The sequence below is a fragment of the Cloeon dipterum genome, chromosome 4 (assembly GCF_949628265.1).
Source record: "Cloeon dipterum chromosome 4, ieCloDipt1.1, whole genome shotgun sequence".
Lineage (NCBI taxonomy): Eukaryota > Metazoa > Arthropoda > Insecta > Ephemeroptera > Baetidae > Cloeon > Cloeon dipterum.
The window spans coordinates 32240678-32268290 of NC_088789.1; the positions used below are offsets into that span (position 1 = coordinate 32240678).

The 27613-nt window shown below is 40.0% G+C and overlaps 4 protein-coding genes across 4 annotated transcripts; 1 reads left to right on the forward strand and 3 right to left on the reverse strand.

Moving 5' to 3' along the window:
- The first annotated feature begins 3609 nt into the window (after nucleotides 1-3609).
- LOC135943813 (O-acyltransferase like protein-like) lies at nucleotides 3610-7170 on the forward strand. Its single transcript, XM_065490479.1, has 11 exons — nucleotides 3610-3730; nucleotides 3789-3934; nucleotides 3986-4176; nucleotides 4234-4522; nucleotides 4579-4739; nucleotides 4842-5016; nucleotides 5072-5271; nucleotides 5325-5641; nucleotides 6501-6643; nucleotides 6703-6811; nucleotides 6895-7170. The coding sequence occupies exons 1-11, from the start codon at nucleotides 3610-3612 to the stop codon at nucleotides 6936-6938; spliced, it is 1896 nt and encodes a 631-aa protein (XP_065346551.1). The 3' UTR covers nucleotides 6939-7170.
- A 1619-nt stretch (nucleotides 7171-8789) lies between these two features.
- On the reverse strand, nucleotides 8790-10958 carry LOC135943111 (tektin-1-like). The gene is made up of 6 exons (XM_065489521.1): nucleotides 10609-10958; nucleotides 9998-10264; nucleotides 9726-9948; nucleotides 9528-9664; nucleotides 9025-9106; nucleotides 8790-8954 (listed from the first exon to the last, which is right to left on the reverse strand). The coding sequence occupies exons 1-6, from the start codon at nucleotides 10956-10958 to the stop codon at nucleotides 8790-8792; spliced, it is 1224 nt and encodes a 407-aa protein (XP_065345593.1).
- Nucleotides 10959-18705: 7747 nt separating this feature from the next.
- On the reverse strand, nucleotides 18706-20630 carry LOC135943814 (tektin-1-like). Its single transcript, XM_065490481.1, has 5 exons — nucleotides 20272-20630; nucleotides 19765-20031; nucleotides 19493-19715; nucleotides 19295-19431; nucleotides 18706-18727 (listed from the first exon to the last, which is right to left on the reverse strand). The coding sequence occupies exons 1-5, from the start codon at nucleotides 20619-20621 to the stop codon at nucleotides 18706-18708; spliced, it is 999 nt and encodes a 332-aa protein (XP_065346553.1). The 5' UTR covers nucleotides 20622-20630.
- A 1177-nt stretch (nucleotides 20631-21807) lies between these two features.
- LOC135943815 (tektin-3-like) lies at nucleotides 21808-25462 on the reverse strand. The gene is made up of 5 exons (XM_065490482.1): nucleotides 25064-25462; nucleotides 24448-24714; nucleotides 24176-24398; nucleotides 23910-24114; nucleotides 21808-21917 (listed from the first exon to the last, which is right to left on the reverse strand). Exons 1-5 carry the CDS (start codon nucleotides 25411-25413, stop codon nucleotides 21808-21810), a joined length of 1155 nt encoding a protein of 384 aa, XP_065346554.1. The 5' UTR covers nucleotides 25414-25462.
- Between the last annotated feature and the right edge of the window lie 2151 nt (nucleotides 25463-27613).

Sequence of the window (27613 nt, forward strand, 5' to 3'; positions counted from 1 at the left end):
AGTGTGAACATAGTTTACTACAGTAGAGACATTTTATCTTTTGTGAACAAATATTGGTTTTTGTTTCACATTCCACTTCCACCTCATCCTCTTCGACTTCGTCTTCTTCACTCTCGGGCAGATCAATCTCCTCAAATTGAACCCAGCATTGCTCAACAATTCCCTCTAAAAACTCTAATTATTAGAAAAAAAATATTGAATTAAATGGAGTTTTTACCGAAGTAATATTTTCGCAGATCTCTTGCTGCATCGTCAAAATCCAAATTTCGTGGCCACCAAACCAAATCCTCGTCCGACATTCCATCGAATTTCCACAAAAACCTGAGGGAAAATTCTTTGAATAAATCAAATTCCTGAATATTCCCGTGAGAAACTCACTCGGCTTGCCAGGCGCAAAAGTAACAAATTGTGTCCTCGTCTTTGACTTGGTCGGCCAATTTGAATCCACACACGTTGAGAAACCAAGTCTTCAACTTCTCCTTGTCCAAGTGGACAGCAAATATGGCGCCGTCCGCCGTCGGACACTCGCAAATCAAGCACAATGCCTTTTGCAACGACATTTCAGTAAGACAACCTGAACCTGGATAAAAGATGGAAGGTTCCAGGTGGCTCTATGTGATCGAAGCGCCGCTCTCAGGGTGAATCAAGGAGCTATGAGACATTCGAATGATTATCGCGCCTATTTTGCTACTTGAATCACAAAACCTTCAATGATAGCTATTTTATTTATTTTAATTGGAGAGAAATTCTCAATTTTTGTGCCATATAAATTTTAGACGGTTAATTTTGCACAAATTTTTTTCAGACCATTGTTAAAAGCAATTCAGGTGGTTATAAAAGTTTATATTTTAATTACTTCCTTTAGTGCATCCGTTCACTTATAACTCAAAAATTAATTGGCTTACAATGGGAAAACCTTTTCAATCTCATTTTTCAGACCCTGTACGTCTACAGAAGAGTCCAAAAAATGTTTTTCTCAGTGGGGGCCAGATTCGTGCGACACGCAGATATGGCGTCCGGTGGAATATGGTGCGAAAATCAGCTGCACGTGAAAGTGCATGAACAGAAGCAAGTTTTGGTCAATATTCTGACTCATAAATTGCATTACTTGTACTAATTGCGTCTTTTGGATCGCAAAAACAAACTCTTGACACTCGTACGGCAATCCAGAGATAGCTTTTTGCTTCCCACATTCAGACGACATCTTGGATCTGCGCAGTGGCAATCAATTTTTTCGCACATCTGGCCCCCGCTGATATTAATTCTAGAGTTTGAAGAAGCTAAAAACTGTCGACTTTCACTGTGTGGTTATGCAACCTGCAGCGTAGCAATGACTGGCGGAACAGCCTGCATTCAGTGGAAAATCATCAAAGTCACTAAAACGTTATTACCAAGTACTATTAACTGTGGCAAATCTAAATAAAGAAAAACGATCATTTTACGATCTTAATTGATTTTATTTACTTAATACTATAACATAAAAATCCAAAAATTTGTGAGAAACTTTGATTAAATTATAATGCAGAATATTCAGAAGGGAATCAGAAAGATAGCAATAATTATTCAACTGCATGAATTTGTTGCAAATGCTTTGTTCATTTTGAGTCGAAGCGTTGATTTTCCACACAATTTAATTTGTCGTTTTAATGAATTGACCTGATATGCTTGCGAAGAGAACGTTTGGAAATGAACCAATTTTTGCATTCACCGCATTTAAATTCGAGCTCAAACAAATTGTGTTTCTTAGCGAGGTGGTTTTTCAAGTAAAGAGTGGAAAAGAAATACTTTGGGCAGTGGGCACAGTGCTTCAATTTGGATTGGTTGTGCATCCTGTAAAAATGTTCTTTCAAGATTTTCGCACTTTTGTAGTACCTTTTGCAGGGTTCACATTTGAATCCGAGAGCTTTGTGCTTCAAGCCACGCCACTCGCGAGTTCCATGTTTTCTTTTCATGTGGCGGACAAGCAGAGAAGGAATTTGAAAGCTCTTTGGACACTTGGCACATTTGAACAAAATTTCTCTACACCTTTTCAGGTGCGATTGGTACAAACCCGAACATTGGAACTTGTTTTTACAGCGAGCACAGTTTAACTTTCTAATGTGTTGAGTGAAATAACCGACAGCAACATCTAAAGTACAAATTTTGCAGCGCTTAAATGTGTGCACTCTTTTCACGTGGAACGATAACTCATATTTGGCTGAGAACATTTCACCGCATTCGTCACATTTTAGTGTTTTTTTGGTGTGTTTTTTAGCAACGTGAACTTGTAGGTTACGTTTACTACTTGTTTTGTAATCGCAATATTCACAATCAATCATTTTTGCATCATCATGAAGAGAGTAAAAGTGAGCCCTCATTTCGACATCAGTTTTGAAAAACGAGACGCAGCCATAAAAAGCGCATTTGACTGGAAATTCCCGATGCACCTGACGAACATGCTGGTTGATACTCTCATTTCCTTTGAATTTCTTGCTGCAAAAATCGCATTTGAATGTTTTCCGTTCTCTTACTTTTTCATGCACTTCTTCGTTGTGTTTTTTCCTTTCCTCGATTGTGTGAAAATATGTGGCACACTTATGGTTTTCACATCTGATAGCATCTTTGTGTGTTTTCCTAACATGCTGCGACAATAGCTTCAATAATTTATATCGTTTACCACAGTAGACACATTTTTTCTTCTTTGAACGAATAATGGATTCTGTTTCAGATTCCAATTCTTCCTCGTCCTTTTCGATCTCACCTTCTTCACTTTCGGTCAGATGGACCTCTTCTAATTGCACCCAACATTGCTCAATATTTCCCTCTTAAAATGCACAATATTTAGTTATTAGAAAAAAATTAATAAATAAATATAAAATATATATTTACCGAAGTAATGTTTCCGCAGCTCTCTTGCTGCATCGTCAAAATCCAAATTCCTGGGCCACCAAACCAAATCCTCGTCCGACATTCCATCGAATTCCCACAGAAACCTGAGGGAAAATTCCTTGAATAAATTAAATTCCGGAATTCCTGCGTGAAACTCACTCGGCTTGCCAGGCACAAAAATAGCAAATTGTGTCCTCGTCTTTGACTTGGTCGGCCAATTCGAATCCCCAGACGTTGTGAAACCACTCCTGCAGCTTCTCTTTGTCCAGGTGGACAGCGAAGATAGTGCCGTCCGCGGTTGGACACTCGCAAATCAAGCACAACGACTTTTGCAACGACATTTCTGAAAGAACACCTGAACCCGAATGGAAGGTTCCAAAAAGGTGGCTAGGCGATCGCAGCGCGCCACTCCAAAGGTATGATTATTAGTTTCAAATTCATCACGCCATCTATGGGAAAGATGAAATAGCTTAAAGTTGATTGATTAATAAAGTATGAGACGTGCAGCGAGTATTTTAAAAATGCTTCAAAAATAATTTAAAATTTAATTCCCGTAAAAAGCACTGCTGTTTTGCATAATCTTAATATATACTCCAATCGTGATAGTGGAATAAATAATCTGTTACACAATTCAAGGACAAATAAAAAATATCTCAATTGGCCTTAATCAAAACTCAAGAGTTGTAGATAAGTTTTCTTTAAAGAGACGCGAGTCAGCAGTTTTTACAGTTCATGGAAACCATGCTTTTGGGTGTGTTGGTCCTTTTTCTCGCCGCCCAGGGCTGCAGCGGGCAGCAATGTCAGGGGCACATCGACGACTACAAAATTGCCCTGGGACGCGGCGAGCTGTGGGCCCTGAACAGTAGGATCTTTTTCTAAATTTCAATGATGAAAAAACTGTTTGATTATATTATTAAAAGTGTACGAGTCATCGACAAAGCTGCTGGATGGCGTGCTGACCGGGCTGATTGTTCCGCCGGGAAATTTCGACCAGTGCGTGGCCGTCAGGGCGCCCGAGTTCAAAGGGAAATACTGCAGAGTCAAAGTGCAGATTGCGCAAAATGTGGTAATTTTTTTAACCTCTCTGTAAAATTAAATTAATTATCGTTTTCGTCAGGGTTTGCCGCAACTGCCGACCTACGAGGTTGCAGCCTGCGGCCCTTCGACCTGCAGCGACGACGAAATCGCTCAAATCGCCCAGTTCAACATGGGCACTGTCGGTTTAAATGTGACCAACGCGTTCACCTACGTGCACTCGTGCGAGTACGACGGCGTCCGCAACCTGGACGGTGGCTTCTGGGCAACCATGTAGGTCTCAATAAATTAAAACCATAAATTTTAATATAAATTATTTCTTATCTACAGAGGAGTGATGTCTTTTTTGGTGCTTCTGGTCGTGTCGGCGGCAATTGCGGATTGGTATTGCGAAAAGTTTGAGAAAAAAGTGCCCGCAGCCGTTGCCACCCTGATTGCCGCCTTCTCCCTGAGAAGCAACCTGCGGCAGTTGTTCAAGATCTCCAGGGGAAAGGTGGCCGGCCAGGTTCCGTGCGTTCACGGAATCAGGGTCATCAGCACTATTTGGGTCGTCGTAGGCCACAAATACGAAATCTACATCGCGGCCATGCCTTTTATGAACACCTTCGAGTTCTTCACGGTGTGTCTATATTTTTGTTTCCTTTTTTTAATTAAATTAGGCGTTTGTTTATACAGCTGCCGCAGGAGTTCAGCTCGATGCCGTACATTAATTCCTTGTTTTCCGTCGACACCTTTTTTGTGCTGAGTGGATTTCTGGTCACTTATGTTTATTGCACTGACGTCATCAAAGGCAGAAAATTTAATATTATTCAGTACTACGTCTACAGATATTTGAGGTAACAAAATTAAATAATCAGCATGTTTAGTTATCATTTCTCTTTGCTCTAATTAATTCGAGATTAAGAGGGGAATTCCCAACTGTGATTAATCTTTGGCAGACTGACTGCTCCGGTTGCTATGATGGTCCTTTTCGTTGCTTTCGTTATCTACTACATTGGTAGAGGCCCGCAGTGGAACACTCTTTTCTGGTTTCAGTCTCAAACTTGTAGGGACAGATGGTGGACCACTCTCCTCTACGTAAACAACCTCGTCGATTATCCATCCATGAGCACGGTAATAAGAGCAGACCTGAAAATGTTTACCTCATATAATTTTTATTAATTGGCAGTGCGTGCCAGTGTCTTGGTATCTGTCGGTGGACATGCAGCTCTCCTGGGCGGCACCGATCGTGCTTCTTCCGCTCATGCGTTGGCCAAAGTACACCCTGATCGGGATTGGCGGTCTGATTTTCCTGAGCACCAGCCTGATATTTGGTCTGACCTACGCCTACGATTTCTTCTGGACCTACCCTGTCTACAACATTCCCCAGTTAAAAGAATATTCATTTTTTGGTTTAAATTTAAATTTTAATTATTTTACAGCCCAAACAGCCTTCCTGATTACTGGTTTTGGTGTTACATCATGCCTTGGATGCGTGCCCAACCCTACCTGGTGGGCATGGCCCTCGGCTGGTTCATGAGCAAGCCTCGCAAGGTTCCCTTCAACCGCCTTTGGGCAGTAGTCATCTGGCTTCTCAACACGGCCTGCGTCCTCACCGTTTTATTTACGATTGCCTTGGCGTACCGCCCTGAACACCCGTACAACGAGACCGAAGCCGCCTTTTACAATTCGCTGCACAGGCTCATGTGGGGCCTCAACATCGCCTGGATTATCTACGCCTGTTCAAACGGCCTCGGAGGTGAGCTCTGATTCTTCCCTTTTATATTTCAGGTTGTTGTTTCTATGATTTTTTTATTCTTCCTCTTTACAAGGATCCTTTGTCTCCTTCTCCTACCCCTTCCCTTCCGTTGTCCCACGTCCCTTTGTCCTACTGTCCGAAGTCCATTTGTCCAAAGTCATATTGTCCCTTTGTCCTATAGTCCCTTTGTCCTATTGTCCCTTTGTCCTATTGTCCCTTTGTCATATTGTCCCTTTGTCCTATAGTCCCTTTGTCCTATTGTCCCAAGTTCCTTTGTCCAATTGTTCCAAGTCCCTTTGTCCAATTGTCCGAAGTCCCTTTGTCCAATTGTCCCAAATCCCTTTGTCCAATTGTCCCAAATCCCTTTGTCCAATTGTCCCAAGTCCCTTTGTCCTATTGCCCCAAGTCCCTTTATCCAATTGTCCCAAGTCCCTTTATCCAATTGTCCCAAGTCCCTTTGTCCTATTGTCCCGAGTCCCTTTGTCCTATTGGTGTGAGTTCCTTTGTCCTATTGTCCCAAGTCCCTTTCTCCTATTGTCCCGAGTCCCTTTGTCATATTGTCCCAAGTCCCTTTATCCAATTGTCCCGAGTCCCTTTGTCCTATTGTCCCGAGTCTCTTTGTCCTATTGTCCCGAGTCCCTTTGTCCTATTGGTGTGAGTTCCTTTGTCCTATTGTCCCAAGTCCCTTTGTCCTATTGTCCCAATTCCCTTTGTCCTATTGTCCCGAGTCCCTTTGTCCTATTGGTGTGAGTTCCTTTGTCCTATTGTCCCAAGTCCCTTTGTCTAATTGTCCCAAGTCCCTTTGTCCACAATTTCCTTTCCATTTCTTGTTTTTTCTCACCTTATTTTTCGTTTCCAGGCCCAATTAACAGCATCCTCTCGTGGAACTACTGGCAGCCCCTCAGCAAACTGTCCTACTGCATCTTCCTGACGCACATGTTCATCATCTTCAGCGACATTGGACTCAACAGGACTCCAGCCTACTTTTCCCAGGCCTACATGGTGCCGCATCTCAAACCATTCTACAATTCTATTTTGACGAAAATAAAATTATTCCCCAGACGCACAGCATTCTCGGCGACCTGGTGCTCGCGATTCCCTTTTCCATGCTGCTCTACCTCACCACAGAGGCGCCTTCTGTCATTCTAATTCGCAAAATCTTCGGCAAAGGTAGAGATTTTATATCAAAAATTTCGGAAATTTCAAAGACGGAATTGTGGCTTTTTGAGAGTTGATAACTGGTTATGTTTCAGACAAAAAGGCGGCGGCTCCGGCTGCGTCGGCGGAGAAGGAGTAATCCGAGCTCATTAAAGTGGCACGCATCGCTTGCTGTTTGAGTTGGATATCACGCGCGCACCATCTCATCTCTCGCGATTCATATTCCAGCAGGTGTCGTGCTACCTGCCAACGCCGGCCGGCCGAGTGTGCCTCGACTCCAAATGAGCTGCGCCGCGGCGGCGGCGGATCCCAATTAATTAAAACAGAACAATAAATTATTTCTGCCATAATTAAAGCCTGCCTCCGAGTGTTTGTCGTCGCGCACCTACCAGAATTATACAACCCGTGTCATTTGCTTGTTTGTTTGCTTGTTTGCAAACACGCCAAGAGCAGGTGATAAGTTTGTTTTGGTCGCTCACCTTTTCACGCGTGCAGGAATTAACAGCCAGGGACGTGAGAGGAAAATTTTATTTATATACGCGGCTCATCATCATCCCCTAATTAGCGAAATTGAGTTTGCGTAAAGCTCGCGGAGACTTGTCACATCATTTTATTGTCACATGGCAATTATATTCCACGTCGCGGCTCGTTCGTTTATTTTTTGAAACGCGACTAGATCCAATTCATTCCGCTTTTGTAAGTATGCCAGCGATCGCGTTTCAAATCTGATTTTCCCGCGAGTTTAGTTTATTATTGCGTTAGTTGCTCGTACGTGTAATTCGATTTTTCTCGCTGCTGCCAATCTGTTTATCGCGTATCGCGCGCGCGTATTCACGCTAAACTGGATTAAATAAATAAATGCAGCCCGGTGGACGAGAGCGAGCGTGCACGCGATCGACTCGATGCTTTACTTGATTCAATCACGACTTGCCTAAACGCACGCATCAATCACTGTGTCACTTTTAAATTGACAGAATTTTTTAGACTATCAAATGAAAATATTATTTTGTGTAAAAAGATGCTTAAAACAATATTGATGCTTAAAAATTGAATAAACAAATCTAGTAATATGATAGAAAAACCAGTTTATAATTTAATTTATTAAATATATTTTGCTTTTATTAAATTTGGATATTGTTTATTGTAATTTTAATTGATTGTTTTTTTAAAATTTATATTGGCGCGCAGATATCAAGCAATTTATTATTTTAATTACAAAAATTGGTTCTTTCTCTGAAATGTTTATTGGTAAAAATATTATAATCTAGTAAATGCAATGAAATTTAAAACTACCTTTTTTTCTTGTAAAGCACATGTGATTGAACAGATTAAAAATAACAATTAATTCACCAGTTGCATAAACCCTAAGTGTTCGAAGCCGCCAATTAACAGATGGCGCCACCGTAGACTTTCGATTTTAAGGCACTTCCGCTGCGATTTCAGAATCAATCTAGCTACTGTGCATTCTTCAATTAATTTGCTAATTTTTGACGTGCTGAAAACCAAAATCGGTTCAGCCAATCGCCGTAGAATCGTGAAAAACTATTTTTTGAAAGAAAAAAATCTTTTCCAACGTTTCTACGGCGAATGGCTGAACCGATTTTGGTTTTCAGCACGTCAAAAAAAATCAAATTCATTAAAAAAAGGCAAAATAGCTAGATTGAGTCTGAAATAGCAGCGGAAATGCCTTAAAACCGCTTAAAACAATATTTTTAAGAAAGTCTGTAGTTGCGCAATCTGTTGGCGGCTTCAAACCCTAAGGGTTTATGCAACTGGTCAATTAAAATAGTTAACGGTAATAAAAGAATTTATTATACTATTATTTTTTTAATTTCTATATTTCCTAACTTGTTTTCATCTAAAATAATAAAATATTTTTATCTAACTTCACTCACAAATTAAACTTTAATCGTTTCACAGAAATAATTACATATTATAGTAAAATCAATTCAAAACTATAATTTTAACGACAATCAAGAGAAGCCCTCGTCTATTCAATTTTCGGGTGTTGAGGCATGAAAATGGTGTGCACATTGAGGCTGGCCCTGAGCGTGAGGCAGCGCACCTCGTCCAGCATCAGCGAAAGCGCCTTCAGCTCCAGCTCCTGCGTCAGCAGCTGGCACGTGCGTTGCAGGGCCTGCAGCGACGCCACCGACTGCCTCGCAAATAATATGATTTGAATTAATCAGACCGTTCGGGCCGAGTTTTAATTAAATAGAGAGTACGTTTTGGCGCTGCTTCTCCAGGCGGTCGCAGTCGCTTTGCAGCTGCGACAACTCCTTCTTCAGCTGCCGCTCGGCCTGGTCACTAAATTACCAATTTTTATTAAAGATTGTTTTTGGCGAAGATTCTGAGCACACCAATCGATTCCTGAGGGTCGAATTAGGTAAAATGGATATTTTTCAGACCAAAAAGTGCAGCGCGACGTGCGAACTTTTTTCCCGCCAAAACATTATGAAACTAAATGCGAAGGGTGCGCATGCGTCAGAGATGTTTTGAGCATTTGAAGACAGACCACCTGTACGAATGAATTCTTTGTCGCATCCAGCCAGCTATCACGCATGCGCAATTGTCGCAAATACGTTAAATCATATTGTTTTGGCGGGAAAAAAGTCTGAACGTTGCGCTGCACTTTTTGGAGGGAAAAATTGCCATTCTAACTAATTCGACCCTCAGGAATCGATTGGTGTGCTCAGAAACTTTACCAAAACAGACGTTCTTTGAGTACCTGCATTTCTCAACGCCAGGTCTCAACTCCCGTTCGTTCAGCCTTGTCACGGCCAATTTCATGTGGTCCTTGTTCACGGCGATTGGTTGTTCGAGCTCGACCAAGATGCTCCTCACCTCAATTATTTTCTGCGTTGTCTGCCGGCAAAAACCATTTTTTTTAAAATTATTCGACATTAAAAAAATCCTAAATTTTTACCTGAGCGAGTTCGTGCTCGAGTTTTTGTTTGCTCTGCTTCGTCTCGAAGATCCTCTTTTCAAAAGCGTCATTTGTGCGCTGAAAAACCTTGCAAATGTCCTCGCAGGCGGCTCTGAGGAGGATTTCAGCGCGTGACCGCATCTCTCTCGACCTTTTCACCTGGTTGTCAGCCTGAGAAAGGTTTTGCTCCGTGTGCCACGCCCACTGAGCCTCCGAACTGCTCCTAATTTTCACCATTTGTACAGAATTTATAGAAAATAAATTGAAATTACTTGTTTGTGCTGAGCGAAAGTTCGTCAGTGAGGTTTTCCGAATTGACCGAGAGTTGGAGGCAGCGTTTGTCGACGCTCAGGGCGGCCTCCTTGCCGCTCGTGTCCTTGTTGACCTGGTAGACGGCGATCCTGAGCAGCCGCTGCTGCTCGATCAGGTCGCGTTGCAGCCTCCGCAGGTTCGACAGGGCGCTGCTGATTTTTCCCTCCTCCAGCACCAGGCTCCGCGTCACCGGATCCGCCGCTTTTTCGCTGCTCTCTCTTCCCTCTCTGAAAATTAATTAAAATTTAAATAAATTACTGGAAGGGATTGAAATTCAAATTCTAAAAATAAAAAAATTTAATGGTGAAAAAGGAAAGTTAAGTTTTCAAGACTGTATTAAATTAATTTTTTCTGTCGACAAATTAAAAAATAAAAATGTTTGGGCATCAAAAATGATTTTTTTTAAGTGTCGATTATAGAAAATTTTCATCGAACGATATTTTTTCGAGATGGTAAAGAGTAAATTTGTTTAAATAGTATCCAAATTAATCGTTGAGAAAAATAAAAATTCCAATTTACAAAATTATTAACTTTAAAACATGAAACAAATTAAAATAAAATTTATTTTTACCTAATTTTCAAACAGTCCGTGGAAAGTTGCAAGGGTTCGTGGCATTTCTCCGCCGCGATCTGCACCCTTTCGATCAGCTCCGCCAGGGTTGCCAGCTCGGCCTCCAATTTGCGCTTGCTCAGGTCGAGCTGCGAGTGCTGGAAGCGCACCTCGTCGACCCTTTCGCGCAGATTTAAATCGGAGAGGCGCTCGCTGGAAAGGGCTCGCTGCACGCAGAGGCGGCCGACGCGCCCGGCCTCGGCGTTGGCCGCCTCCGCGGCGCGCTGGCCGCCGCCGGCCGCCTCGCAGCGGGCCGCGTTGTGCGCGTGCCACCTGAGCACCGCCTCCTCCACCTTCGCCGGACACAGCATCTTCCGGATAATCGCTTCTTGTCGCCTCGTTGCTTGTTTGTGTTGCCATAACGACGCCGCCGCCGCCGCTGCGACGCTTTGTTTCGCTCGCGTGCCACAGTGGAAATCGGGAAAATCGCATTCACCGCCGGCTCATCGATCCCTGTTGTTAACCACGTGTTTGTTTGAATTTTCAATTTATTTAGAGATTGCTTACAGAGCGCAATTTTTGCAATTCTGATTTTTAATTTAATTTTTTTTAAGATTAATAATAAATTTAAAAAAATTATAAAAGCTTTGGCCTCTACTGAACACCTTATAATTTATGATGAGAGGAATTGAACAATCATTTCTAGTTTTTTTTTAATTGTAAGCCACAAACAGATCTTTAAATTTAAATAATTTATCAAAGTAATTAAATGCTTTTCAATTTTCAAATTATTTCAGCCCTCTCATTTATTAGGAAAATTCCTCATGGGAAATAAAATTAGTAGGAATTCGCAATCTTCCCATTTTAACTATTTTCTAAAGTCAATAAAACATACAATAAGGATTAAGGCGAATTATTAAGTGATTGGTAATTGCCTTGCCAGCGAAAAAAATTCATGTTTGTCGGTGTCAATGCTCTTTAAAGAATTTCTGTTGAATTGTCACAATACATAAAATGCATAATATCGGGCTTTAGAATTTATAAATGAACAGGAAAAATTTTCGAAATTGCTCTGCAATGAAAAAATTCAATGAATGCAGTCGAACAACCCGATTTCTCTTCTTTTTCTTTCATTCCATCGCTGGATCGAGTCGGGAGAAAATGTTTTTCATTCACGCTGCTGAGGACGAAATTTAATTCCTGCAAGTTATTGAGGTTTGTGCATAATTTATTCTGGTTTTATTCTCTTTTAATTATATTTTATTAAAGATTTTGAAAGGAATTAGCCTCATTTTGTGACTGCCGGCCTACAATCTTAATAAACAAACTCTTGAAAGAAGTTTTTAAAGAGAGGTAAGGATCATGCCGAAAAAATTTGATTCTTCTGAATTTAACCTTTTTTTACTTCCCAGCTGAAAATTTGTATTTTTCCTGGTAGAAAAATGCCACCCAAGAAAAGTCTGACGTCCAAGGGAGAAGGAAGACAAGCTGAGGAAAGAAAAAAATGCCCTTACTGTGAAAATACTTACTCTTCAGGAAGTCTCAAAAGACATATTGAAAACAACCACAAAGCAGTCGCAATCAAATGTAAAACTGGAAGATGCGCTGCCTATTTTCGCACTGAAGAGGAAAGGAAGAAGCACAAAGAGGACGTGCACGACAAGCCTAGGGAACGACGAAAATATCCCTGCAAAATTTGTGGAAAAGAGTACTTAGAGAATAGGTATTGTTTGACGCATGTAAAAAATGAGCACAAGAAAAAAGTATTCAAATGCTCGTTTAATCGTTGCTGTTCTTACTTCTTGAATGAAAAGGACCTGGAAACCCACTTAGACGATCAGCACAAAGAAGATGAAGAGGCAAAATCCCACAAATGTGACAAATGCGATTACAAGACTAGGTTAAAAGGCAATTTAAAGCAACATGATCAAAATATGCACGGAAAAGAAAGTTTGGAATGTGACAACTGCAAGAAGAAGTATTCATCCAAGTATTCTTTGGAAAAACACATGCGTGACGCTCACATATTGATAACATGCGGATATTGCAAGAAGGACGTTCTATGGATGAAGTACCATTCAATAAAGAAGAGCTGCAGGCGATGCAAAAGAGTGTTTGAGTGTTCTGGACTTCTTGAAGCTCATGAGAATGACAGAAACGACTGCAAGCCACCTTTGCATGAATGCACCAAGTGTTTGAAGGATTTTCCACGCAAAAGCAAATTGGAACGCCACATGAAGAGGAAGAAATGTAAACTCCTTAAACCCAAACACTGAACACGAAATGCAACGGAAGAACAGAAGTCCAAACAAGATGGTTCATCTGCTCAACCCTAAACTCAACAGTTTAAATCGTTTCAACGTCTTGAAACTTCAACCTCTTTTCCAAACAAGGGTTATTTGATTAAAAATTCGAGTGTGAGCCGTGCCGGAAAAATTCCTGTTCTTGAAAAAACCTATTCAGTGCATATGAGTAGCACAGACGAAAATAGATACAGCGATCCATATTTTAGATTGATAAATTCGATTATACGGTCCAGAAAATGTGAATAATTTGTAAATAGTTGTGCAATGCACTTTTGAATTTGAGCTAAGGGGCACCTATCAATGCCATTTTTGTAAAAAGACTAAACAATCTACATATTTTGTATAGCCAACTTCCATTCAGAAAATAAATTTTGACCAAGCATGCATGTAAACACGTTATTTGAATAACATCCAAAACCCTGATAAAGAAAACAAAAGTCATATGTATTTATTAGCTGCACGAAATAAAATGCATCGTCGAAAACGTCAAGATTTTGATCCATTTTGCCGATTAGAAATAAAGAGTTCAAAACAAAATAATTGAATTGCATAATCTGTGATATATCTAATAGAAAAGTAACGAAATATTGGAAAATGGTGAAGAGAAGATTAATAGCCGTGCAGTCTCACTGCTCCAAGTGCTGATATATGCACTGTCAAATAAAAACATCAAGTGAATATACGCCTGAAGTCAGTGGCATCCCTTTATTTCTTTTCACACCTTTAAGTGATTACATTAAAAGTGAACTCATAAATGTCCAGCAACGGTTCTTTGCTCTAAAGATATTTGGCTTCGCGCCGGAACAAGGATGTGAATCAGGAAATTTTCTGTTGAAATTTAAAATCATATCTAAAAAAGATTGCTTTTGAAGATTCCGAAAGGATAAAATAGCTGGCAATAAGGAATTAATAAGAGGATGAGAGACAAAAAATACAGAAAAATTGCAAATTTTGCAATTTTTTCATTTTTCTAAAATATTAGAGCGCGCGTCAAAGTGTCGTATTGCTAAACAACCAAAAAGCTGTAATGGTAATCAATTACAGTTTTAACTGAATAATTTAAAGACCGTCTTTGACGACAAGTCGATTCCTGAGGGTCGAATTAATTAGAGTGTGTATTTTTTCCGACCATAAAGTTCAGCGCGGCGTAAGAGCGTTTTTCCCGCCAAAACAATATGAACCTAAATGCGCATGCGTCAGAGCTGGTTGGAGCATTTGCAGAGAACAGCTTGTAAGAATTACTTCTTTGTCAGATCCAGCCAGTTCTCACGCATGCGCAATTGTCGCGTTCATAAAATATTATTGTTTTGCCGGGAAAAAGGTTCGCACGTTGCGCTGCACTTTATAGAGGGAACAATGGCCATTTTACCTAATTCGACCATCTGGAATTGATTGGTGTGCTCAGAAACTTTGCCAAATTAGTAGAGCACTGTGCGGTGTCAATTTTCATTACTATGGTAACCGCATTTTTTTAAATCCAAAAACCACAACTGCACCACAACCGCATCGGTCTTGACCAAAATTGCAGTTGCGGTAACCGAAAAATTACCGCAAAACCGCAATTTATTTTATGTTTTAGAACAAAATAGTTTTGTTTTGGCAAGGCTTTAAATTTCATTATTTCTGCGTGCAACCCCAAATCTCGGGTTTTAACCATCATAATTGCAAAAACTTTTCACCAATAGACTTGTATTGACCTCCGCTGAGCAGCTGAAGGGTTTAGGGGTTCCTACCCTCCACCCCTATTCTTTAAACCCCTCGAAAATGAATAACATTTTATAGCTCTGGATAATTTTATTAATTTAAATTTTATTAAAAAACATTTTTTTTAGTTTTGGTTGAATGGGCGGGGTGGTAATTCAGTAAGAATTTAGGATGATTTTAATTGTTTTGAAGCCAAGTCGATGCAAATGGAAGCAGGTTAATTTTTTTATTAAAATTGAAGCAATGGGGTTGAGATGGGATGAGGGTAAGCTCCCCCTATAAACACGTTGCCTGTTTAGCGGAGGTCAAGTCGAGTCTATCGGTGGGAAATTTTTGCAATTCTGATAATTAGAACTCGAGATTTGGAGGTTCAAAGAACCCACAAAGTGGAAAATGTCATTTATATTAATTTAATAAATTATGAAATGATTATCAAGATATCCTAAAAAGCTCGGCCTCCAATTTGCGCTTGCTCAGGTCGAGCTGCGAGTGCTGGAAGCGCACCTCGTCGACCCTTTCGCGCAGATTTAAATCGGAGAGGCGCTCGCTGGAAAGGGCTCGCTGCACGCAGAGGCGGCCGACGCGCCCGGCCTCGGCGTTGGCCGCCTCCGCGGCGCGCTGGCCGCCGCCGGCCGCCTCGCAGCGGGCCGCGTTGTGCGCGTGCCACCTGAGCACCGCCTCCTCCACCTTCGCCGGACACAGCATCTTCCGGATAATCGCGAGCGACTCTTCTTTTCGCCTCGTTGCTTGTTTGTGTTGCCATAACGACGACGCCGCCGCCGCTGCGACGCTTTGTTTCGCTCGCGTGCCACAGTGGAAATCGGGAAAATCGCATTCACCGCCGGATCATCGATCCCTGTTGTTAACCACGTGTTTATTTGAATTTGCCATTTATTTAGAGATTGCAGTTTTTGCAATTCTGTGGTTTATTTAAATTTTTTAAATTAATAATAAATTAAAAAAATACAAGCTTTGGCCTCTACTGAACACTTTATAATTTATGATGAAAGGAGTTCAACAATCATTACTAGTTTTTTTTTTTAATTGTAAGCCACAAACAGATCTTTAAATTTAAATAATTTATCAAAGTAATTAAATGCTTTTCAATTTTCAAATTATTTCAGCCCTCTCATTCATTAGGAAAATTCCTCATGCGGGAAATCAAATTAGTAGGAATTCACAATCTTCCCATTTTAACCATTTTCTAAAGTCAATAAAAGATACAATAACGGTTTAAACGAATTATTAAGTGGTAATTATTGGTAATTGCCTTGCCAGCGAAAAAAATTCATGATGTTTTCCAGTGTCAATGCCCTTAAAAGAATTTCTGTCGAATTGCCACAATAGAAAAAATGCATAATATCGGACTTGAGAATTTAAAAATGATCAGGAGAAATTTTCGAAATTGCTCTGCAAGGAAAAAATTCAATGAATGCAGTCGAACAAACCGATTTCTCTTCTTTTTCTTTCATTCCATCACTGGATCGAGTCGGGGAAAAATGTTTTTCATTCACACTGCTGAGGACGAAATTTAATTCCTGCAAGTTATTGAGGTTTCTTCATAATTTATTTTGGTTTTATTTTCTTTTAATTATATTTAATAGAAGGTTTTGAAAGGAATTAGCCTCATTTTGTGACTGCCAGCCTACATGCTTTAAAACAAACTCTTGAAAGAAGTTTTTAAAGAGAGGTAAAGATCATGCCAAAAAATTTAGATTCTTCTGAATTTAACCTTTTTTACTTTCCAGCTGAGAATTTGATTTTTCCTGGTAGAAATGCCACCCAAGAAAAGTCTGACGTCCAAGGGAGAAGGAACAGAAGCTGAGAACAGAAAAAAATGCCTTTTCTGTGAAAATACTTACTCAACATCAGGAAATCTCACAGTACATGTCGAAAACAACCACAAAGCAGTCTTAATCAGGTGTAAAACTGGAAGGTGCGCTGCCCATTTTCGCACTGAAGAGGAAAGGAAGAAGCACATCGAGGAGGTGCATGAAAAGTCTAGGGAACGACTAACACATCCCTGCATCATTTGTGGAAAAAAGTACAGACGATATGAGGATTGTTTGAAACATGTCGAAAATGGGCACAAGAAAAATGTATTCAAATGCTCGTTTAATCGTTGCTGTTCTTACTTCTTGAATGAAAAGGAGCTGGAAACCCACTTAGATGATCAGCACAAAACAGATGAAGAGGCAAAATCCCACAAATGTGACAAATGCGATTACAAGACTAGGTTAAAAAGAAATTTAAATCAACATTCTAAAATTATGCATGGAAAAGAAAGTTTGGAATGTGACAACTGCAAGAAGAAGTATTCATCCAAGTATACTTTGGAAAGACACATCAAATATAGTCATATTACATTGACAAAATGCAGTCTTTGCACGAAGAAAGTTCGAAGATTTTACGAACATTCGAAAAATAAGCAATGCCAGCGGTGCAAAACAGAGTTTGAGTGTTCTGGGCTTCTTGCAAATCATCAGGACAGAAACGACTGCAAGCCACCTTTGCATAAATGCACCAAGTGTTTGAAGGCCTTTCCAAAAAAATGGAGATTGGAACGCCACACGAAGAGCAAGACTTGTCAAACCCTCAAGTCCAACACTGAACACGAAATGCAAGAAACAACGGAAGATGAAGAGAAGTCCAAACAAGATGGTTCAACTGTCCAACCCAAAACTCGAGAGGAGATCTCCAACTTGATACATTGCGCGCACTGCCCTGAGAGTTTCCCTCGTTTCAACGCCTTGAAACGGCATCTCTTTTCCAAACACGGTTTGATTGACGGAAGATTCGAGTGCGAGCCGTGCCAGAAGAAATTTCTCTTCTTGAAGAATCTTATTCAGCACTTTCGTGTTGCACATATGAAAACAGATTGAGATTTCCAGATTTTAGATTAGTAAGCGATTATTCTCGGTTCAGTAAATGTAAATATTTAGTAATTAGTTGTGCAATGCACTTTTGAATTTGAGCTATGTGTTTTTTGAGTAAAAAGACTTAAAATTCTACGGATTTTGTACAGCCAATTTTAATTCAAAAAATAAATTTTGACCAAACATGCATGTAAACACGTTATTTGAATTATATCCATTACCTCCAAAAGAAAATTTATAATCATTTGTATGTACGCATAAATTAGCTGCACGGAAACGCCCAGATTATTGACCTACTTTGCTGATTAGAATAGAAATAAGGAGTTCAAAACATAATAATTGAATTGCATAATCTGTGATATTGTATTTAATAGAAAAGTAACGAAATATCGGAAAATGGTGAAGAGAAGATTAATAGCCGTGCAGTCTCACTGCTCCAAGTGCTGATATATGCACTGTCAAATAAAAACATCAAGTGAATATACGCCTGAAGTCAGTGGCATCCCTTTATTTCTTTTCACACCTTAAGAAGTTACATTAAAAGTGAACTCATAAATGTTCAGCAACGGTTCTTTGCTCTAAAGATATTTGGCTTCGCGCCGGAACAAGAATGTGAATCAGGAAATTTTCTGCTGAAATTTAAAATAATATCCCAAAAAGATTGCTTTTAAAGATTCCAAAAGAATAAAAGAGTAGGCAATAAGGAATTAATAAGAGGATGAGGGACAAAAAAATACAGTAAAATTTGCAATGTTTGCAATTTTTCATTTTTCTAAAATAATAGAGCGCGCGTCAAATAGTCGTATTGCAAAACAACCAAAAAGCTGTAATGGCCCAGTATTCAATTACAGTTTTAACTGAATAATTTAAAAACCGTCTATGACGACAAGTCGATTCCTGAGGGTCGAATTAATTAGAGTGTTTATTTTTTCCGACCATAAAGTTCAGCGCGGCGTAACAGCGTTTTCCCGCCAAAACAATACGAACGTATTTGCGAGAAATGCGCATGCGTCAGAGCTGGTTGGAGCACTTGCAGAGAACAGCTTGTAAGAATGACTTCTTTGTCACATCCAGCCAGTTCTCACGCATGCGCAATTGTCGCGTTCATAAAATATTATTGTTTTGCCGGGAAAAAAGTTCGCACGTTGCGCTGTACTTTATAGAGGGAACAATGGCCATTTTACCTAATTCGACCATCAGGAATTAAGTGCGGGCACACATTTAATTGGATCTTAAACCCGATCAACTTCTCCACTAAAAGAAGCCCGTGTATTGAATTTATGTTGCATCAATAACGTTGCAGTAGTTGATTGGCTTGATGTTAGATTTAACACGAAATTTATTCAAAGAAAGGAGATTTTTTTTGTAATTTTATAAAGTGCCTGTTTCCAGATATTACAACAACGTTATACATCTATTGTTCTATCTTCCTTGAAGACATTTGGGCGATGTTTTGCAGCGTTCCCTTAAAAATTTATATTGTTTTTAATGATTTTAATTATAATTTTATAATTTACTTCTTGGAAAATGCAAAAAAATGTGGTATGTAATCCGACTTGTTAAAAAATGCTGTATTTTTGCGCATTGCAAACTTGGCGAACCCTAAAACTTAATACTAATTTCCATAAAAACAGTCGCTTATTAAAAATGGTAAATCTTGATTCTCAAGATTTGTGGTTTTTTGTGGTTATCCACCGCAACCGCAAACACGAAAACCGCAACCACAAAATTATAACTGCATATGTGGTTGTGGTATGCGGTTTAATTAGTACCAAAACCGCAACCGCACAGGGCTCTACAAAATAGACGTTCTTTGAGTACCTGCATTTCTCAACGCCTGGTCTCAGCTCCCGTTCATTCAGCCTGGTCACGGCCAATTTCATGTGGTCCTTGTTCACGGCGATTGGTTGTTCGAGCTCGACCAAAATACTCCTCGCCTCAATTATTTTCTGCGTTGTCTGCCGGCAAAACACCATTTTTTTTAAATTATTCGACATTAAAAAAATCCTAAATTTTTACCTGAGCGAGTTCGTGCTCGAGTTTTTGTTTGCTCTGCTTGGCCTCGAAGATCCTCTTTTCAAAAGCGTCATTTGTGCGCTGGAAAACCTTGCAAATGTCCTCGCAGGCGGCTCTGAGGAGAATTTCAGCGCGTGACCGCATCTCTCTCGACCTTTTCACCTGGTTGTCAGCCTGAGAAAGGTTTTGCTCCGTGTGCCACGCCCACTGATTCTCCGTACTGCTCCTAATTTTCACCATTTATGCAAAATATATTGAATTAAAATTGAAATTACTTGTTTGTGCTGAGCGAGAGTTGGTCAGTGAGGTTTTCCGAATTGACCGAGAGTTGGAGGCAGCGTTTGTCGACGCTCAGGGCGGCCTCCTTGCCGCTCGTGTCCTTGTTGACCTGGTAGACGGCGATCCTGAGCAGCCGCTGCTGCTCGATCAGGTCGCGTTGCAGCCTCCGCAGGTTCGAAAGGGCGCTGCTGATTTTTCCCTCCTCCAGCACCAGGCTCCGCGTCACCGGATCCGCCGCTTTTTCGCTGCCCTCTCTTCCCTCTCTGAAAATTAATTACAATTTAAATAAAGAACTGGAAGGGATTGAAATTCAAATTCTAAAAATAAAAATAAATTAGTTTCATGGAGAAAACGGAAAATTAAGTTTTCAAGACTGTATTAAATTAATTTTTTCTGTCGGCAAATTAAAAAATAAAAAGGTTTGGGCATCAAAAAGGATTTTTTTAACTCAATTATAGAAAATTTAAATTTAAAACAAACAATTTTAAATAAAAAAATATTACCTAATTTTCAAACAGTCCCTGGAAAGTTGCAAGGGTTCGTGGCATTTCTCCGCCGCGATCTGCACCCTTTCGATCAGCTCCGCCAGGGTTGCCAGCTCGGCCTCCAATTTGCGCTTGCTCAGGTCGAGCTGCGAGTGCTGGAAGCGCACCTCGTCGACCCTTTCGCGCAGATTTAAATCGGAGAGGCGCTCGCTGGAAAGGGCTCGCTGCACGCAGAGGCGGCCGACGCGCCCGGCCTCGGCGTTGGCCGCCTCCGCGGCGCGCTGGGCGCCGCCGGCCGCCTCGCAGCGGGCCGCGTTGTGCGCGTGCCACCTGAGCACCGCCTCCTCCACCTTCGCCGGACACAGCATCTTCCGAATAATCGCTTCTTGTCGCCTCGTTGCTTGTTTGTGTTGCAATAACGACGACGCCGCCGCCGCCTCGACTCTTTGTTTACCTTGCGTGCCACATCGGAAAACGGGAAAATCGCATTCACCGCCGGCTCATCGATCCCTGTTGTTAACCACGTGTTTATTTGAATTTGCCATTTATTTAGAGAGCGCAGTTTTTGCAATTCTGATGGTTAATTTAAATTTTTTAAATTTAAAAATAAATTAAAAAAATACAAGATTTGGCCTCTTCTGAACACCTTATGATGAAAGGAATTCAACAAATCATTTCTAGTTTTTTTTAATTGTAAGCCACAAACAGATCTTTAAATTTAAATAATTTATCAAAGTAATTAAAGGCTTTTCAATTTTCAAATTATTTCAGCCCTCTCATTTTGTAGGAAAATTCCTCGCAGCGAAATAAAATTAGTAGGAATTCGCAATCTTCACATTTCAACCATTTTCTAAAGTCAATAAAAGATACAATACGGATTTAAGCGAATTATTAAGTGATATGTAATTGCCTTGCCAGCGAAAAAAAATTCATTATGTTTTTCAGTGTAAATTCCCTTTAAAGAATTTCTGTCGAATTGCCACAATAGAAAAAATGCATAATATCGGGCTTTAGAATTTATAAATGATCAGGAGAAATTTTCGAAATTGCTCTGCAAGGAAAAAATTCAATGAATGCAGTCGAACAACCCGATTTCTCTTCTTTTTCTTTCATTCCATTGCTGGATCGAGTCGGGAGAAAATGTTTTTCATTCACGCTGCTGAGGACGAAATTTAATTCCTGCAAGTTATTGAGGTTTGTTTATAACTTATTCTGGTTTTATTCTCTTTTAATTATATTTAATAGAAGATTTTGCAAGGAATTACCTCATTTTGTGACTGCCGGCCTACAATCTTAATAAACAAAATCTTGAAAGAAGTTTTTAAAGAGAGGTAAAGATCATGCCTAAAAATTTAGATTCTTCTGAATTTAACCTTTTTTACTTTCCAGCTGAGAATTTGATTTTTCCTGGTAGAAATGCCACCCAAAAAAAGTCTGACGTCCAAGGGAGAAGGAAAAGAAGCTGAGAAAAGAAAAAAATGCCCTTACTGTGAAAATAATTACTCACAATCAGGACATCTCACAGTACATGTCGAAAAAACCCACAAAGCAGTCTTAATCAGGTGTAAACATGGATTGTGCGCTGCCTATTTTCTCACTGAAGAGGAAAGAAAGAAGCACAAAGAGGACGTGCACGACAAGGCTAGGGAACGACGAAAATATCCCTGCAAAATTTGTGGAAAAGAGTACTTAGAGAATAGGAAGTGTTTGAAGCATGTCAAAGAAGAGCACGAGATAAATGTATTCAAATGCTCGTTTTATCGTTGCTGTTCTTACTTCTTCAATAAAATGGACCTGGAAACCCACTTAGATGATCAGCACAAAGAAGATGAAGAGGCCAAATTCCACAAATGTGACAAATGCGATTACAAGACTAGGTTAAAAGGCAATTTAAATACACATTCTAAAACTATGCATGGAAAAGAAAGCTTGGAATGTGACAACTGCAAGAAAAAGTATTCATCCAAGGCTTCTTTGGAAAGACACATCAAATGTAAGTATATTGCATTGACAAAATGCAGTCTTTGCAAGAAGAAAGTTTCATCGATGCACAAACATTCGAAAAAGAAGCAATGCCGGTGGTGCAAAGCAGAGTTTCTTTGTTCTGGACTTCTTGCTGGTCATCAGAAGGACAGAAAGGACTGCAAGCCACCATTGCAGCAATTTACCAAGTGTTTAAAGGCCTTTTAAAAAAATTCGAAATTGGAACGCCACATGAAGAAGAAGACTTGTAAACCCCTTAACCCAATCATTGAACACGAAATGCAAGGAACATCGGAAGAAGAGCGGTCCAAAGAAGATGGTTCATCTGCCCATTCCTAAACTCAACAGTTTCCATCGATTCAACGCCTTGAAATTTCAACTCTCTTCCAAACAAGGTTTATTTGATTAAAAATTCGAGTGTGAGCCGTGCCGGAAAAATTCCTGCTCTCGGAAAAACCTATATTCAGTGCTTTTGAGTAGCACAGATGAGAATACATTTTAGATTGGTTGCGATTATACGGTTCAGTAAATGTAAATAATTTGTAAATAGTTGTGCAATGCACTTTTGAATTTGAGCTAAGGGGCACCTCAATGCCATTTTTGTAAAAAGACTAAACATTCTACGGATTTTGTACAGCCAATTTCAATTCACACAATAAATTTTGACCAAGCATGCATGTAAACACGTTATTTGAATTACATCCATTACCTAAAAAAGAAAATTTAATCATATGTATATACATTTATTAGCCACACGAAATTATGTAGACGAAAACGCCCAGATTGACATATTTTGCTGATTAGAATAGAATTAAAGAGTTCAAAACAAAATAATTGAATTGCATAATCTGTGATATATCTAATAGAAAAGTAACGAAATATCGGTAAATGGTGAAGAGAAGATTAATAGCCGTGCAGTCTCACTGCTCAAGGGCTCATATATGCACTGTCAAATAAAAACATCAAGTGAATATACGCCTTAAGTCAGTGGCATCCCTTTATTTCTTTTCACAGAGATTGCATTATAAGTGAACTCAAAAAAGTCCAGCAACGGATCTTTGCTCTAAAGATATTTGGCCTCGCGCCGGAACAAGAATGTGAATCAGGAAATTTTCTGTTGAAATTTAAAATAATATCCCAAAAAGATTGCTTTTAAAGATTCCAAAAGAATAAAAGAGTAGGCAATAAGGAATTAACAAGAGGATGAGGGACAAAAAATACAGAAAAATTTGCAATGTTTGCAATTTTTCATTTTTCTAAAATATTAGAGCGCGCGTCAAAGAGTCGTATTGCAAAACAACCAAAAAAGCTGTAACGGCCCAGTATTCAATTACAGTTATAACTGAATAATTTAAAAACCGTCTATAATGACAAGTCGATTCCTGAGGGTCGAATTAAGTAGAGTTTTTATTTTTTCCGACCATAAAGTTCAGTGCGACGTAAGAGCGTTTTTCCCGCCAAAACAATATGAACGTATTTGCGAGAAGTGCGCATGCGTCAGAGTTGGTTGGAGCATTTTTGCAGAGAGACCGGCTGTACGAATGACTTCTTTGTCACATCCACCCAGCTTTCACGCATGCGCAATTGTCGCATTTACCTTCATTTGGTTTTGGCGGGAAAAAAGTTCGCACGTGTCGCTGCACTTTTTAGAGGGTAAAAAATAGCCACTTTACCTAATTCGACCATCAGGAATCGACTGGTGTGCTTAGAAACGTCGTGAAAATGGACGTTCTTTGAGTACCTGCATTTCTCAACGCCTGGTCTCAACTCCCGTTCGTTCAGCCTTGTCACGGCCAATTTCATGTGGTCCTTGTTCACGGCGATTGGTTGTTCGAGCTCGACCAAGATGCTCCTCACCTCAATTATTTTCTGCGTTGTCTGCCGGAAAAAACAATTTTTTAAAAATTATTTGACATTAAAAAAAATCCTAAATTTTTACCTGAGCGAGTTCGTGCTCGAGTTTTTGTTTGCTCTGCTTCGTCTCGAAGATCCTCTTTTCAAAAGCGTCATTTGTGCGCTGAAAAACCTTGCAAATGTTCTCGCAGGCGGCTCTGAGGAGGATTTCAGCGCGTGACCGCATCTCTCTCGACCTTTTCACCTGGTTGTCAGCCTGAGAAAGGTTTTGCTCCGTGTGCCACGCCCACTGAGCCTCCGAACTGCTCCTAATTTTACCACTTGTACAGAATTTATAGAAAAAGATAAATTTAATACTTGTTTGTGCTGAGCGAGAGTTGGTCAGTGAGGTTTTCCGAATTGACCGAGAGTTGGAGGCAGCGTTTGTCGACGCTCAGGGCGGCCTCCTTGCCGCTCGTGTCCTTGTTGACCTGGTAGACGGCGATCCTGAGCAGCCGCTGCTGCTCGATCAGGTCGCGTTGCAGCCTCCGCAGGTTCGACAGGGCGCTGCTGATTTTTCCCTCCTCCAGCACCAGGCTCCGCGTCACCGGATCCGCCGCTTTTTCGCTGCCCTCTCTTCCCTCTCTGAAAATTAATTAAAATTTAAATAAAGAACTGGAACGGATTGAAATTCAAATTCTAAAAATAAAAATAAATTTGTTTCATGGAGAAAACGGAAAGTTAAGTTTTCAAGACTGTATTAAATTAATTTTTTCTGTCGACAAATTAAAAAATAAAAATGTTTGGGCATCAAAAAGGATTTTTTTTAAATGTCGATTATAGAAAAATTTCTTCGAACGATGTTTTTTCGAGATGGTAAAGAGTAATTTTTTTTAAATAATATCCAAATTATTCCTTGAGAAAAATAAAAATTCCAATTTAAAAAATTGTTAACTTTAAAACATGAAACAAATTAAAATAAAATTATTTTTACCTAATTTTCAAACAGTCCGTGCAAAGTTGCAAGGGTTCGTGGCATTTCTCCGCCGCGATCTGCACCCTTTCGATCAGCTCCGCCAGGGTTGCCAGCTCGGCCTCCAATTTGCGCTTGCTCAGGTCGAGCTGCGAGTGCTGGAAGCGCACCTCGTCGACCCTTTCGCGCAGATTTAAATCGGAGAGGCGCTCGCTGGAAAGGGCTCGCTGCACGCAGAGGCGGCCGACGCGCCCGGCCTCGGCGTTGGCCGCCTCCGCGGCGCGCTGGCCGCCGCCGGCCGCCTCGCAGCGGGCCGCGTTGTGCGCGTGCCACCTGAGCACCGCCTCCTCCACCTTCGCCGGACACAGCATCCTCCGAATAATCGCTTCTTGTCACCTCGTTGCTTGTTTGTGTTGCCATAACGACGACGCCGCCGCCGCCGCCGCCTCGACGCTTTGTTTCGCTCGCGTGCCACATCGGAAATCAGAAATCGGGAAAATCGCATTCACCGCCGGCTCATCGATCCCTGTTGTTAACCACGTGTTTATTTGAATTTGCCATTTATTTAAAGAGTGCAGTTTTTGCAATTCTGATGGTTAATTTAAATTTTTTAAATTAATAATAATTTAAAAAATAAAAGCTTTGGCCTCTTTTGAACACCTTATGATGAAAGGAGTTCAACAATCATTTCTAGTTTTTTTTAATTGTAAGCCACAAACAGATCTTTAAATTTAAATAATTTATCAAAGTAATTAAAGGCTTTTCAATTTTCAATTTATTTCAGCCCTCTCATTTTGTAGGAAAATTCCTCGCAGCGAAATAAAATTAGTAGGAATACGCAATCTTCACATTTTAACCATTTTCTAAAGTCAATAAAACATACAATACGGATTTAAGCGAATTATTAAGTGATTGGTAATTGCCTTGCCAGCGAAAAAATTCATGATGTTTTCCAGTGTCAATGTCCTTAAAAGAATTTCTGTCGAATTGCCACAATACATAAAATGCATAATATCGGGCTTAAGAATTTATAAATGAACAGGAGAAATTGTCGAGATTGCTCTGCAAGGAAAAACATTCAATGAATGCAGTCGAACAACCCGATTTCTCTTCTTTTTCTTTCATTCCATCACTGGATCGAGTCGGGAGAAAATGTTTTTCACTCACGCTGCTGAGGACGAAATTTAATTCCTGCAAGTTATTGAGGTTTGTACTTTATTTATTCTGGTTTTATTCTCTTTTAATTATATTTTATAGAAGATTTTGCAAGGAATTAGCGGCCTTCATTGTGACTATACCAGCCTAAAAAACAAACTTTTGAAAGAAGTTTTTAAAGAGAGGTAAATAAGATCATGCCTAAAAAATTAGATTCTTCTGAATTTAACCTTTTTTACTTTCCAGCTGAGAATTTGATTTTTCCTGGTAGAAATGCCACCCAAGAAAAGTCTGACGTCCAAGGGAGAAGGAAGACAAGCTGAGTACAGAAAAAAATGCCCTTACTGTGAAAATACTTACTCACAATCAGGACATCTCACAATACATATTAATGACAACCACAAAGCAGTCGCAATCAAATGTAAAACTGGAAGGTGCGCTGCCTATTTTCGCAATGAAGAGGAAAGAAAGAAGCACAAAGAGGACGTGCACGACAAGCCTAGGGAACGACGAAAATATCCCTGCAAAATTTGTGGAAAAGAGTACTTAGAGAATAGGTATTGTTTGACGCATGTAAAAAATGAGCACAAGAAAAAAGTATTCAAATGCTCGTTTAATCGTTGCTGTTCTTACTTCTTCAATGAAATGGACCTGGAAACCCACTTAGACGATCAGCACAAAGAAGATGAAGAGGCAAAATCCCACAAATGTGACAAATGCGATTACAAGACTGGGTTAAAAGACAATTTAAATACACATTATAAAACTATGCATGGAAAAGAAAGCTTGGAATGTGACAACTGCAAGAAGAAGTATGCGTCCAAGTTTACTTTGGAAAGACACATCAAATATAGTCATGTTATATTGACAGAATGCAGTCTTTGCACGAAGAAAGTTCTAAGGATTCACGACCATTCGAGAAAGAAGCAATGCCAGTGGTGCAAAACAGAGTTTGAGTGTTCTGGACTTCTTGAAGCTCATAAAAATGACAGGAAGGATTGCAATCAACCTTTGCATCAATGCACCAAGTGTTTGAAGGCCTTTCCAAAAAAATGGAGATTGGAACGCCACACGAAGAGCAAGACTTGTCAAACCCCCAACCTCAACCCTGAACACGAAATGCAAGGAACATCGGAAGAAGAGCGGTCCAAACAAGATGGTTCATCTGCCCAACCCTAAACTCAACAGTTTCCATCGTTTCAACGCCTTGAAACTTCAACCTCTCTTCCAAACAAGGGTTATTTGATTAAAAATTCGAGTGTGAGCCGTGCCGGAAAAATTCCTGTTCTTGAAAAAACCTATTCAGTGCATTTGAGTAGCACACAGACGAAAGTAGATACAGTGATCCATATTTTAGATTGATAAATTCGATTATACGGTCCAGAAAATGTAAATATTTTGTAAATAGTTGTGAAA